The 10574-nt window shown below is 44.2% G+C and overlaps 1 protein-coding gene across 2 annotated transcripts; it reads right to left on the reverse strand.

The window, feature by feature from the left end:
- Nucleotides 1–15: 15 nt before the first annotated feature.
- GPR161 (G protein-coupled receptor 161) lies at nucleotides 16–10548 on the reverse strand. Of its 2 annotated transcripts, none has more exons than XM_079317601.1 (6): nucleotides 10418–10548; nucleotides 8283–8877; nucleotides 7034–7758; nucleotides 5407–5511; nucleotides 4049–4168; nucleotides 16–2753 (listed from the first exon to the last, which is right to left on the reverse strand). In XM_079317601.1, exons 2-6 carry the CDS (start codon nucleotides 8720–8722, stop codon nucleotides 2506–2508), a joined length of 1638 nt encoding a protein of 545 aa, XP_079173727.1. In that variant the 5' UTR covers nucleotides 8723–8877; nucleotides 10418–10548; the 3' UTR covers nucleotides 16–2505. The 2 variants fall into 2 exon arrangements, with proteins under 2 accessions (XP_079173727.1, XP_079173726.1); XM_079317600.1 differs by lacking the exon at nucleotides 10418–10548 and adding an exon at nucleotides 9739–9828.
- Between the last annotated feature and the right edge of the window lie 26 nt (nucleotides 10549–10574).

A 10574-nucleotide genomic window follows, 5' to 3' on the forward strand; every position in this document is an offset into this window, starting at 1 on the left:
CCAGAGACCATCAAGAACTGGAAATAAGTTGGGTTTTTTTTCTCTTCTGTATTTAAGATGGGAAATACAGTTTTACAAAACGTGTGCATTTCTTAATTACTGCTTTTGTTAATGACAACTCAAGTGAGAGAACTACTCCAGTAATAACAGAGTTATGGAAGGGTTATAACGTGTGTAAAAAATATGAACAACATTTACACTAAATAACAGATTAATGACATTAACACTGGCAGCTGAATTCAGCCATGGTGTAAACTCTTGCAACCCCCCTGACCTGCTTGAAGACTGCGTTTATCTCAGTACCTGTGTGGAAACCGTGCTTTTTACACAATACTATCGATTTTGTGCTTTCACACGTGCATTGGAATTTTTTTCTCCTAAACACAGAGCGTTTTGGGCCAGCACCTGCTCCTCCACAATACATTCACACTCGTGTGTGCCCTTCTGACAGCAACGACTCTGCTCAACTTGGTTGCGACTCTGCTCAACTTGGTTCAAGCAGGAGTACGGAATAAAAGGGACAGACAAAATACTTCCAGGCAAGCATACAGCTTAAGGAGTGTTGAGTACTACAAGAGACTGTGATTGCAATGCTAACAGCAGCGATAATGACCTTGCTGCAGGGCGTTTCCCGGCAAACACTGGGTGGGTATTTTGGTTCTTTTTCCTAACGAGTGCCCACAGGTACAATTTCTCTAAAACATTAGAAGTAAAAAATGCACGAGTTAGAACCTCACTATTATTAATTGATTTATTCCTGCATTATGCTAAAAGCCATTTTACTGGAGCTTAAGTGTTCTCACTCTTAACAGCCTGTTCTTAAATCAGCAAACCATGTACTGAATTTTAAGCATGCAGCTATATTTTACATGGGAACACAATGGGATTCAGCCTAGTTCAGAACATCAAGGTGCTTTGTCCAGAGAAGGACATAACCTTGTGCTGAAATACATCTCTGAGTCAGGAACAGAGATAAATAGGATGTCCAAATACAGTACTGGACAGAGGCTGTGCCTCACAACACTTTGCTTCTGGACCTTTGAGTAACTCGACAAAGACAAATAAGGACCATACACCCCGTTTTTGCCCAGCTGGAAATGTCCTGCTCCTGATTTCCAAACAATCTGCAGCAAAATCTTTTACAAAGCACTTCTGGGGAAAGGAAGAGGCACAGGGGAGCAGAGAGTAAACAAATGCCAATCCTTGGTCCTTAAGTCCATTTGCTACTGACACCCACCCCCCAAGAAATTATCCTGCTCACTTTTGTTTCCCTCTCTTTGAAATACACGGTAAGGCAGGGCTTTAATCCCCCCAAAGTAAGGAAGGGGGTAGCCCAGGAAGGCACAGAAAGGTTCCTCAAGCTGGATATATTCAAATGATCTACCACGTCCCTCTTTTCCTTATGAAACTTCCCACCTTTGCAGCTTGTTTCACTGCCAGCAGCTTGGCTGTGCAGAGTTCCCCTTCTTTGGCAAGCAGGGCTGATCAACCCTCTCACAAAGGCCTAACAAGGTAATGTCTGTACAGTGCTTAAGAACATGCAAAGTGCAATATAAGTGCCAAATGTTCTTATTTTTGAGATTAATGAATTAATACTCCAAGAAAAAGAAGTATTGAGGTAACTACAGCTTAAATACTACATTCCCTCATAATTAAAAAAAAAAAAAAACAAAACCAACAGCTAACTCTTTTCTCCCTAGAAGATGAATGCTGAATATGAAGTGGTAACATCTTATTTATAGTCTGTCAAGCTTAGTACAGCCAGAGTACCCTTTTAATAACAGCAAAACCAGGGATATGAGCTGAAGTTCTCAGAGAAACTAAGAATTCTGCACTGATGATATCCTCAAATCCCACCATCTATGCTGTTCCCAGCACTATTACTCCCATTCGTTACATCCAGAGGAGCTGAAGCAAAGCACAGTCCAATATCAGATCTGGAATTCTGATGGCTGAACAGACTGAAATATCCCCCAGCAAAGGTAAGTAGGACAATAATCTCCATGAGCCCTGTGAAAAGTTCCGGTTTTGCCCTGAGAGAAGTCCACATTCCTCAGCTGGGAGTCTGAGACAGTAAGGCTTTATGCACAAGCTCCTATCAGAGCACTCCAGCTATCAACTGATTATCCTGGTGGTCAGAAGGGGATGGATGTAACAATGAATTAAACACTCCATCTACCTTCTCTGTTTTGTTCCTGTATCAGCTTTGGCCAATAATGGACCCAAGATTCAACTGACTAATGATCTGTCAATGAAACCAAGCCCTGCATTCCTATGCACCATATGACAATGATGTGGCAGAAGAGTCAGTAGCACCCTAACCAGTAAACAAACACTGCTGTAAAATGCTGATGCAAGTACCAGAACCCAGCTGTTTCAGGTGTTGAAAAAACACTGACAACATCTTGACAAGGTGTGCTGGTTCTGGTGAAACACTACCAGCTGCAGTAGGCCCTGCTTAGTGGTTTCATTCTGTTTTCCTACTCCACAGGAGTAGTGCTCATGTCAAATGTTCCCTTCATCGATGCTCTGCAGCTTCAGTCTTTGGCTGGCATGAGGCCTGGCACCACGCCGGGTGTTCACACTGCTTCCTGCTGCAGTCCACAAGGGGAACAGGGCTCCAGGTAAAGCATCTTCCCCAAACAGGCTGAGCTTCACATCAGCTTCTATAGCTCGGGCCAGACTGGCTGCATAACTGTCCAGAGATTTATGGACTTCAGCTTTTACATGAAGAACAGAATTCTTTGCAGCTTCTGAAAAAGAATAAAAAATAGGTAGCAGTTGGTAAGCATGCAACAGTTGGGTGCAAATGCTTGGAAACTAATATAGATCATGTTGTAAAGGCATGATCATGCCCTCTGCAAAATAACTACACATTTACCAACAATACTCAGGCTTCCAAAACCATTCTATGAACACAAAGCTTCAGAGTGACCCAGGATAATCTCTGTTGGTGCAGCTGTTTTTGTAGCATCTGTACACCTCTCTAACCACCAACATGTTGAGCAATACAAGAGCTCATCCTAAGTTTAACTCTTCAGTGAAGCTGCTGAAATAATTTAAAGCCTCAGGGATGCTGAAAACCCTGAGACTCACCAGGGAGAACTGCTAAACCTGTGGGGACTTGTGCACTGGGACTTCCCTCTTTCACTCTCACAAGAAATTAGATGTCTGCTCCTACATAATCACTCAGAAAGATAGTGGGAAATGTATGCTAATGTGTTTGTACAAGGAAATAGTAATCTCATGCTGGGAAGAGGACAAAAGGGAATTTTGCCAAGATGTTTAAAAATTCCATAGAAAAGAGTTTTCTCATTATTTCAGGTTTCATAATTGATTCTTAAAGGCATTCTACTCATTTTCATCCTGTCCACAATCATGTATTGTTAAGAAAATGCAGTTGTTATTATCAAGTCTTCTAATGAAATCATTGTAACTATCAGCATAAATTAATGTTCCAACATTTTACAGAAGATCACAGCAACGTTCTGCTAGCCCAGAATCAACAAACAGGTTTACTGAAAAAATTGCATGTGGTTCATCTGCTTTCACCCATACCTGCTGAGGAACACCCCAATAAAGCAAAGTGGAATTGAAGTAAAACAAAGTAATTAAAGATAGCAAAATTATATTCAGATTATTGAAGTCTGTAATGGAAGAAATTCAAGTCTGTAAATTATAAAGTTGAGAACAGACAGCAAATTAGAAACACAGGGATAATGCAATCAAAATATGCGAGCAGTAAAATATATTCCCCAAGAAACACGTAACAGACTCTAACAGCCACCAGGACGAGAGGATACTGCTATGAAATTGAACATATATATGCAGGGAATCCCACCTTCCAACTCTTGTCCTTGCCTGCTGCAATTTGAGGTCTGGAAGAAAAACCTGATTTTGCTCTCTGTTGTACCTGCATGAATGATTAGGTCTGTCAAGGCACACGATGGTCAGATACTTTTCAAGAAAATTCTCAGGGTCCTGGGAGGCTCCCTGAGCATTCAACAAAGTTGACTCTGAGCATTATCATACTTACCCCTACACTCACCTTTAATTTGTTCCACTTCATCTTCAAACGTCACTGAACTCCTCCTTCGAGGGGGACAGATGCAGTGTGGGGCATGAGGGCCATCTGAGCTATAATCTTCCAGAAGCATTGTATCTGTTCCTGAGAAGAGCAAGAGCCCTCAAGTAAAACAGTAACATTGGGATACAATATGGTGGCAAAAAGTTTTCAGCCTACTTTTAGCAGTTCCTTCAGAAGATGTCTAAATCCAGATTTTGTGGGTAAATTTCAGCTCAAATTAAACAATGCACAGGAGAAGAATGAAGTCAGTTTTCATTGAAAGGATTGGGAATCTTCTTGTTAGAGACTGGGCATTGCAGCCCCCCGGATCATGTAATACATGCAGCAAACAACATGGAAGAGGGACTAAGGCTTCCTTCTGCTCTTCAGTAACTCACAGCAAAAGCCTGCAGTGTGAAACAATATTTCACATGGTATATCCATTCCCAGGCTATGGACTGTGCTCCCTCCTTAAGCAGCAGTGGCACTTCTAACAGCATTTTGGTATTGCTTTAGTTCTGTTCATTTGTTTAAACTGCTGTCACTAGATGGTAACACCACATCCTCTTAACTGAGGCAGGCTTACCAGGAGGCTGCTCTTTTTTATCACACAAAACTGCATAATATCCACAACAGTCAGAAAACTACCAGCATAAAACAACAACCAAAAATAAATCTCAGCTCCACAGATTTCCTTGACAAAAGTAGGAAACAAATCCCTTACACCAAGCAACCTTTAAAAGATCACCCTCTGCTGTCTCTAGAGCAGAAATACTCTCTAAAACAACTACTGCAGTTAAAGACTAGTAGCTGAGCTAACTGCCAGAAAAATCTAGCAACAGATTTGGATAGAAAATTACCACCAGAACTCTTTTTCCCTTTTCCAAACCATCTTCAGCTGAGATATTTTAAGTAGTAATGAAATAATAAGCTGAAACCATCCTAAGTTTATGTTTATACTATAGGGTGAACAAGACAAGATCTCTTATAAAATAGGAAACAGAAAAGCTCTTTCTTCACAGAAAGCACATTTTTCACAGAACTTTGTTGCTCTGTTCCTTTTGGATACAGAGAAAGTCTCCAAAGAACAAGAGAAACTGAAGGAGAAGAGCACAAAAGCAGTCAAGGGAGGGTCACCATTCTGTAAGCAGTGTTTTGCAAGTAAATCTATTGAGTGCAGGGAGGAAAAAAGCAACTGCAGCAGTTTTGTTGGAACTAGAACAGATGCTTCATGTCATTAGTCCACCAGGGACATCTGTGGGTGTACATACTGACTGTCCACGAGATTGCTGCCAAGTGCAAACTTCTGCCCAAGTAGGGAGCAAGAGACTCGCAGTTACCTGAATCCTGTGAGCAGCTGAAACCCGTGTCTCCTGTGCTGCTGCTGTTTCCCAATGGCCTCCCACCTGCCATGAGGGCAGTAAGGTGAGGAGATAGTCCCAAATCTGCAAGAAAGTTTTGTTTTTGTTACACAGTGAATGGTTAAAGAGTTTGCAATGGTAAAAACCTCTTCCAGTAATATCCACTCTACTGCCTTATTTATTATTCTGCACATAAAACCGACCTTGATGAAGCAGAGAGTACAGCTTCTGGACTTGCCATCTTAAAAATCCAGTCAGCAGCTCTCAGGTTTAGAAAGGCAAGTCTCCTTTTTGTCTCTGCACCACCTCCCTCCCACTCTTGATGCAACTTGTATGTGTTTTATCAGCCAGACAGGCTGAGCACCAAGCATATGCTCTCGCATGGATGGGGAGATTTGCCAGGTATCTTCTAGACAGAGAATAACCTGGTAGCCACCAGCAGCTGTGATGGATCATTAGTGTGGGAAGAAGCATATGAGCAAGGCTGGGGCACAGAGATACCTAACTTCTCTCAAATATCCAAAACAAGAAAGGAGGACATAGTGGGATTTTTACAAAGGTGCTGCTTTGGATCCCCCTTGAGATTTTGTTGTGAATTTGTCAGGGGTCTTTTTACCCTCCCTATCAGCCTCCAGCTAAGACATCTGATAAGAAGCTGACAGCTTCAAGTTCATTGCATGGAAAAAGAAAGAAATTGCTTGTCTTTTCCCTCCCCACCTTAGTTTCCAATGTATTAATCCATAGCATTTCCTGGATACAGACTTGCCAAAGCTCCTGAAGCTTGTGATGTGGCTACAGCTCCACAACTCTTTCATTTACATGAATCTCTCCCAGTGTTCCCAGGTTTCAGAAAAGATAACATACGCCTTGCTGCCCTCATCTTCCTTCTGCATTTTAGATCTTCCTTCCCAATTAAATAATTTCAGTTCCTGCCTCTGCATGAAATATCCCTTGAATGTGTTCTATTTTTGAAAGTTTCTGAATATGACCAGGGAAATTATTAAAAATCTGTCATTGCACTGCTACTTAAAAAAACAATCAAAAAACCACCAAACCGAGCAACTGGAGGTCTCAGTCTGCAACCTGGGGACAGACCAAATAGTTCTATGGTTTTTTTACAGTTTTACTTTGTTCATGACCTTTTCTTCCCAATCATTAAGCTTAAAAGCTGAAATTCTGCTTAAAAGCAGAAGCAGTTACGCCAGTGGAACCTTAGTGTATTTTAGAGAGTTGTAGCATGAGGCCATTAATCAAAGAAAAAGTGCAGTAAAACGTACTGTTGGTAGAGCTCAAATCTGGGCAACACAAAATGGAAGGCACACAAAAGGAAATGCTTGAGAAAGAAGAAAATAAATTATTTTTATTAACCTCTCACTATGTCTTCTCTGCCTGACAAAGTTTTACTGTATTAGGAGAAAGATGTTAACTATAAGAAAGGAGAAGAATTGTCCTTTCACACGTCTATAACCTGACTGATAAAAGAATGCTGAAAATTCCAGAAACACCCAATTCTCTTTACAGAGCCCTGAAACGTGCCAAACACAGGTAGACAGGAAGCCTTGCTCTTGGTGGTATTAAGGAAGTGTCTTTTGCAGCCATGTCTTACCTGTGATCCTGTTGGAAATGCTGAACAGCCTCGATGTCCTGTGCCGCTGAACAAAGGACTTGCGGTAATACCGATCCCCAAAGCACATTCCCAGGAGTTCCTTGCGCACCGTCTTGTTCCACAGCCCATAAATTAGTGGATGGCAAATGGCACTGGAAAAGGACAGCCATGTAGCCAGTGTCTCCAAAGCAGGGGAAATACTGTTTTTACCCCAAAGTGCCTCTGAAGTTATTACTACCATGTAAGGTCCCCACGTAATGACGAAAGCCCCAATGACAACCAAGATGGTTATAAAAGCTTTGCACTGGTTGGCTGAGTAAACAACCCCTTGGAAAGCATTCCTTCGGCTGCCAGAGGAGGACGTGGAGGTGCTGGAGTTTTTCCTCCCGTTCCTCTGAGAGTCCTCCTCCACAATGACAACACTCCCACAGTGGATTTTGCGGGCCTTAATCCTTGCCACACGGAATATGAATCCATAGCAGATCATCATGACCACGAAGGGCAGCAGCGCGCACCAGATTTGCCAAAAGGCCGTGTAGGCAGCCTCCTTGTGCCAGGCTGCTACACACATCCACTTGAATTGGTCAAACTCCAAAGAGGACCAGCCGAAAAGGGGAGGGAGGCAGCCAATAAGGGAATGCAGCCACACGTACACAAGAGCTACCACTGCTCTGTTGCCCGTTATCTTCATCGGATAAACCATCGGGTACAGCACAGCGTAGTACCTGCAGGGCAATAAAAGAAGTAGTCCACAGGAGCATAAAAGACATACAGTAAAGAAAAAAACACACTTTAATGGTGCTAATATCTAGTTCTTTTTTCTTCCAACAGGCCCAGAAACTCTGTTTCTAGAAACAGTTACATGCAAAAGTAGGTATCACTGCAGTCAACATTGTCAAACTTGGCTGAAGGCACACATGCAACCATTAAATCTGTTCCTATGTGTGAGTGTATGCTTAGAGTATAACCTGGAATTTTAAGTCACTATTTCATGTTTATCAAATAGTACATTATTATACCATCAAGAGTTTTAAAGACCTCTAGAGGAAAGTCTGCATTTTCCATTATTGACGACATCACTTTCTCTTACTCCACATCAAAATTGCAGGAGGGGCTGAAGTAAAAATGTCACTCCAGCAGTACACCAGGTTATCCTCCGCAGTGTTTCTCAACTCTATGAACAGGCAGTGAGTTACTCTATGAGAGGAGCAGACAATTTGTTACACTTCATTACCAAAAAGCAGCTTACCGGTCTATAGCTATGAGTCCCAGAGTGAGCATGCTGGCTGAGCTGATCAGCATGTAGAGCAGGGCTGAGAAATTGCACCAAACAACCCCGAAGATCCATTCTCGCCTGATGGAGCTGGTGACAACAAAAGGCAGCACCAGCACGGAGAGTAGAAAGTTGGAGAGGGTCAGGCTGAACACAAACTTGTTGCTCAAGGTGAGAAGGTATGACTTGCGATACAGAGTGACAACAATCACCAGGTTGCCCAAACAGATGAAGATGGCAATGACAATTATAGCAATGGACTCGGTGACTCTGACTGCCCCATCTTCCTCTGTGGTCAGGTTCCTCAGGCCCTTCCCATTGCTGAAGGAGGAATTGCTGCTCATGGTCAGAGCGTGCACACCTGGAGCAGCCAAGACATGCTGAGCAGCCAGAAGCAGAACAACACTCAGAAACATTCAGGTAATAATTATTCAAACTCTTTCCAATGACTGGAGGCCCTTTTGCCTTTGTCAAAATTTGCCTGTAGTATGCAGGAAACTGCATATTTTAGACGGGTAAGCGAAGAGGCAGTAAATTGCATGTGGGCACACCAAAGAGGTCAACACCAAGCCTAGAACAGGGAAGACAAGAAGAGGTGAGGGGGGACATATAGGAAAGGAAATAGGCACATTTTACTTTAAAATTTTCTACAGATCTTACTTGTTTCTAAGTCCAACTTACCAGCCCCTTCATCTAGGCTGTGAAGAAACAAGAATGTCACTATCAGTCTTTGTTTCTCTCACTTTAAAGAGGAATCACTTTTTTATAAAATTCTGTCTATCCCGGTAGTTGCCTTGTATTCTGCCTATACAGCATTTGCTGGTGGTCTACAGATGCCTGGCTAGTCATACCCTGCAGACTGTTCCTTAACAGTTGCTAAGCAGCATTCAAAGACTCAGGGACCACTGCATGTACTCTCCCAACATCATTTCTCCACGCTCATAATCACCTTAGCTATAGTGCTGATTGTGTTTTACTGACAACGCCAAAGGCCTGGAGGAATTGGCTTTCTGTACATAAGGTTTGAAAGACACTTCCTTGCATTAAGATGAGGTCCATGCTACAGAAATGCTTGAGAATCTTTAATCCTTGACTTCTCAGTCTTAGTATTCGTCCCATTGATTCACAGACTCATTTTGTGAAACCTTGTTATTTCTTCCAATTCCTTAGCAATTCCTCTTTTCCCTGCTGCCTCCAAATGGCATTCACTATCTACTTTATTCAGTCCCTCACCCATCTGCAGGACAGCATAATGAACAAACAAGCAAAAAAAATGCAAATATGCAGACCAAAAAAAAACTAAAAGAGTCCACCAACGAATATAAAGTTGACTTTAGCATTTCTGGGAAGTAAGGGACTCAGGAAAGTTATCTATCTCAACTAATTCTGCAACTGTGCCAGGCATGGGTCTCAGACAGCCAGGAGTACTCACAGAAATGCTTCCATCTGCATGGCTGCTGTGGCATTAGGCAGCACTGTCAGTCTGGAAAGATGCCTTTTTTCCATTTTTATCTGTACTTTCCTAATAACATAATTAAAGACATTACTGGACCATGCTTTGTAAACTTAGCTCTTCCCCAGCCTCTGACTGAGGCTGTGTTCAAAAACACTTCCCCTCGAGTTTCTATTGCTCTCAGTATGCCTGCACCACCTCCGTGTGCCTTTCCAACACTTTTTGGCCGGAGCGGTTCTGGAAAGGCGGCTTCCCCCGCGGCCGCTCCCGGCGATAGCGACGCACCGGGGGCACCTGGCGCTCCCCTCACGGCCCTGCCGCACCCTGCGGGGCAAAGCGGCCTCTAGCAGAGCTGGCCCTCCCGGGGCAGGGCTACCCGGGGCGGGGACAGCATCCCATCCCATCCCGTCCCATCCCATCCCGCCCCATCCCGCCGGCGGGCAGCGCGGCCAGGCTTCCCGCACACACAAAGAGGGTGGGACCGAGTTGGAAGTAGGGTGGGGAAGGGGGGTTTCGCCATTTTGCCCCCGCGCTCCCTCCGGCAGCGAACAAAGGGCTGGAACAGGCTCCTCCGCCCCGGGCATCCATCTCCTCCTTCCCACTCCCCGGCGGCGAGCGGGTCCCGCCGCCTCTGCCCCCCCCCCGGTTCCACACTCACCGCCCGCCGCCGCCGGAGCGGGACATTCCTGCTCGGGGCTCCCGGGTCCCCCTCAGCCACCGCGGCCCGAGCCTCCCCCGCCGCGGGCACGGCCCCGGTGCCGTGCGGCCCCTCCCGCCGTCCCGCCCCGCCGCCTCAGCCCGCCGCGCCCCCTCCC

This window comes from Erithacus rubecula, assembly GCF_903797595.1.
Source record: "Erithacus rubecula genome assembly, chromosome: 1".
NCBI lineage: Eukaryota > Metazoa > Chordata > Aves > Passeriformes > Muscicapidae > Erithacus > Erithacus rubecula.

What these genes read in the sequence shown, in the direction of transcription:
- GPR161 (XM_079317601.1), bottom strand. Translation starts at nt 8,722, where the DNA reads ATGTTTCTGAGTGTTGTTCTGCTTCTGGCTGCTCAGCATGTCTTGGCT. An exon ending in GGACTCATAGCTATAGACCG is followed by an intron (nt 7,759 to 8,282) that starts GTAAGCTGCTTT and finishes ATTGCCCTGCAG; the next exon opens with GTACTACGCTGTGCTGTACC. An exon ending in CAGCTGCTCACAGGATTCAG is followed by an intron (nt 4,169 to 5,406) that starts GTAACTGCGAGT and finishes TGCTCTTCTCAG; the next exon opens with GAACAGATACAATGCTTCTG.